The sequence below is a fragment of the Aplysia californica genome, unplaced genomic scaffold (genome assembly GCF_000002075.1).
Source record: "Aplysia californica isolate F4 #8 unplaced genomic scaffold, AplCal3.0 scaffold00384, whole genome shotgun sequence".
NCBI classification, from domain to species: Eukaryota; Metazoa; Mollusca; class Gastropoda; order Aplysiida; family Aplysiidae; genus Aplysia; species Aplysia californica.
The window spans coordinates 621,568-623,174 of record NW_004797654.1 but is presented as its reverse complement, the minus strand read 5'-3'; the positions used below and the strand labels follow the sequence as shown (position 1 = coordinate 623,174).

At 42.6% G+C, this 1,607-nt stretch overlaps 1 protein-coding gene across 1 annotated transcript in view; it reads right to left on the bottom strand.

Moving 5' to 3' along the window:
- The window catches only part of LOC106012476, a gene marked incomplete in the record, with an annotated part of 8,814 nt that overhangs the window by 4,741 nt on the left and 2,466 nt on the right, over positions 1 to 1,607 (bottom strand). The window contains 1 exon segment of the mRNA XM_013085538.2: positions 297 to 512. Coding sequence (XP_012940992.1) covers positions 297 to 496 — 200 coding nt within the window.

The following is a 1,607-nucleotide window of genomic DNA, read 5'->3' as shown; positions in this document are numbered from 1 at the left end:
GGGGGGAGCGAAAAAACAAACCAATCACAATAACAATTGTCCAAAGTGGAGAATATTAACTATCGAATATCTCGGTCTTTGTGCTCGGACGTGGCATATTATCCCTCTTACAGCTCGGATTGGCCCTGACAGGCAGGGTCTAAGGCCGCCTTCAAGATGATTTAAATTGTGTCGATGTAAAAAAACCACCAAAAAAACCCAAACAATTCTGGGAATCGAAAAAGGTTAATATGCAGGCCTATGTGGATATGCATGAGCGATATGGTATAATGTCCCATAATTTTATTTCTGCTCACCTGTTGATAGCCTCAGGGGTTAATGGGTTCCTCAGTTTGTCTGCCTTTGGTCTCTTATAGCCCTTCTCGTAGTGGGCCTTCAATTTCTGGCTAAGCGTCTGGAATTCTGGATTGGGGACCGCGTTCTCGTCGTGTTCAGACCTGTTCATCTCCATGGTAATAGGCACTGACGTCACTTCCGTTACCTCAGGCTCCTCCATTGTGATATGGCCTTTGCTGTGGGTGTACACGTTGTTTCAAAATGAGAAATATAAGGTGTTCAAGTGAAAAATCCTATTCACTTGTACATGTGTATTATTCACTTTTTGACAATTTATTAGGGGTCTTGTGATCTAGAGGTTACATTGTTCGCCTCTCATTCAATAGGTCACAGGTTCGAAACCTGAAATCGACGGGAATAAAATAATAAAATAAATTAACAAATAAATAAATGACACTTTTAAGAATCCCAGAAGGGCAATTTGGTTTACAGTGGCAAACATACATCTTATGTACATACATAAGTACGTAATTATGAATACATACATACATAAATACTTTCACAAATACATACATGAATACAATTATTACACCAGAACATAACAACTTACAACGATGCTGCTGCCGGTCGCCACTGTGCAGCGCCCTGTATTTTAAGCTAGTGTTGTCGTGTCTTGCTCAAGTACACACCCCCAATGACAACCCATCGAAACCCCGTGTCACCAACACTAATTGCTTGACATTGGCCTACTTGGGTCTAAAAATCACTGCTCACTAAAAATTGTTCTTCTCTAAAATGGTTTTGCTTTCACTTCCTTTCTTTCTCTCTAACCATGTTCTGTCGTCTGCTTTCGTCTCCAAATTCTGCTCACCAGCTCACCCCTACTCCCCTTTGCCCTCTCTTCTGGGCTCCTGACTCTTTCTGCAGCCTTTTTACTGCTACTCATTGGCTCCTTCTTACTGCTGTCTTTCAGCCGCACTCCTGATCTTCTGGTAGGTAAGATCTAAACATTGAGTCCTTGCTTTTATCGTTATTGATATTATCTGGGCCTACTGTCTGTCTGTCTGTCTGTCTGTCTGTCTGTCTGTCTGTCTGTCTGTCTGTCTGTCTGTCTGTCTGTCTGTCTGTCAAAATATTGTCTCTGTCAATTTTGCTGCCTGTTTGTCTGTCTCCCCCTTTCTCTCTATCTCTCTTCCCTCTATATGTCTGCTGTCTGTTTGTCTGCCTGTCTGTTTGTACGTCTGCTTGTTTGTCTGTCTGTTTGTTTGCCTGTGTATGCCCTCCTTCGCCTCTCTCTCGCTCTCTCTCTCTCTCTCTCTCTCTCTCTCTCT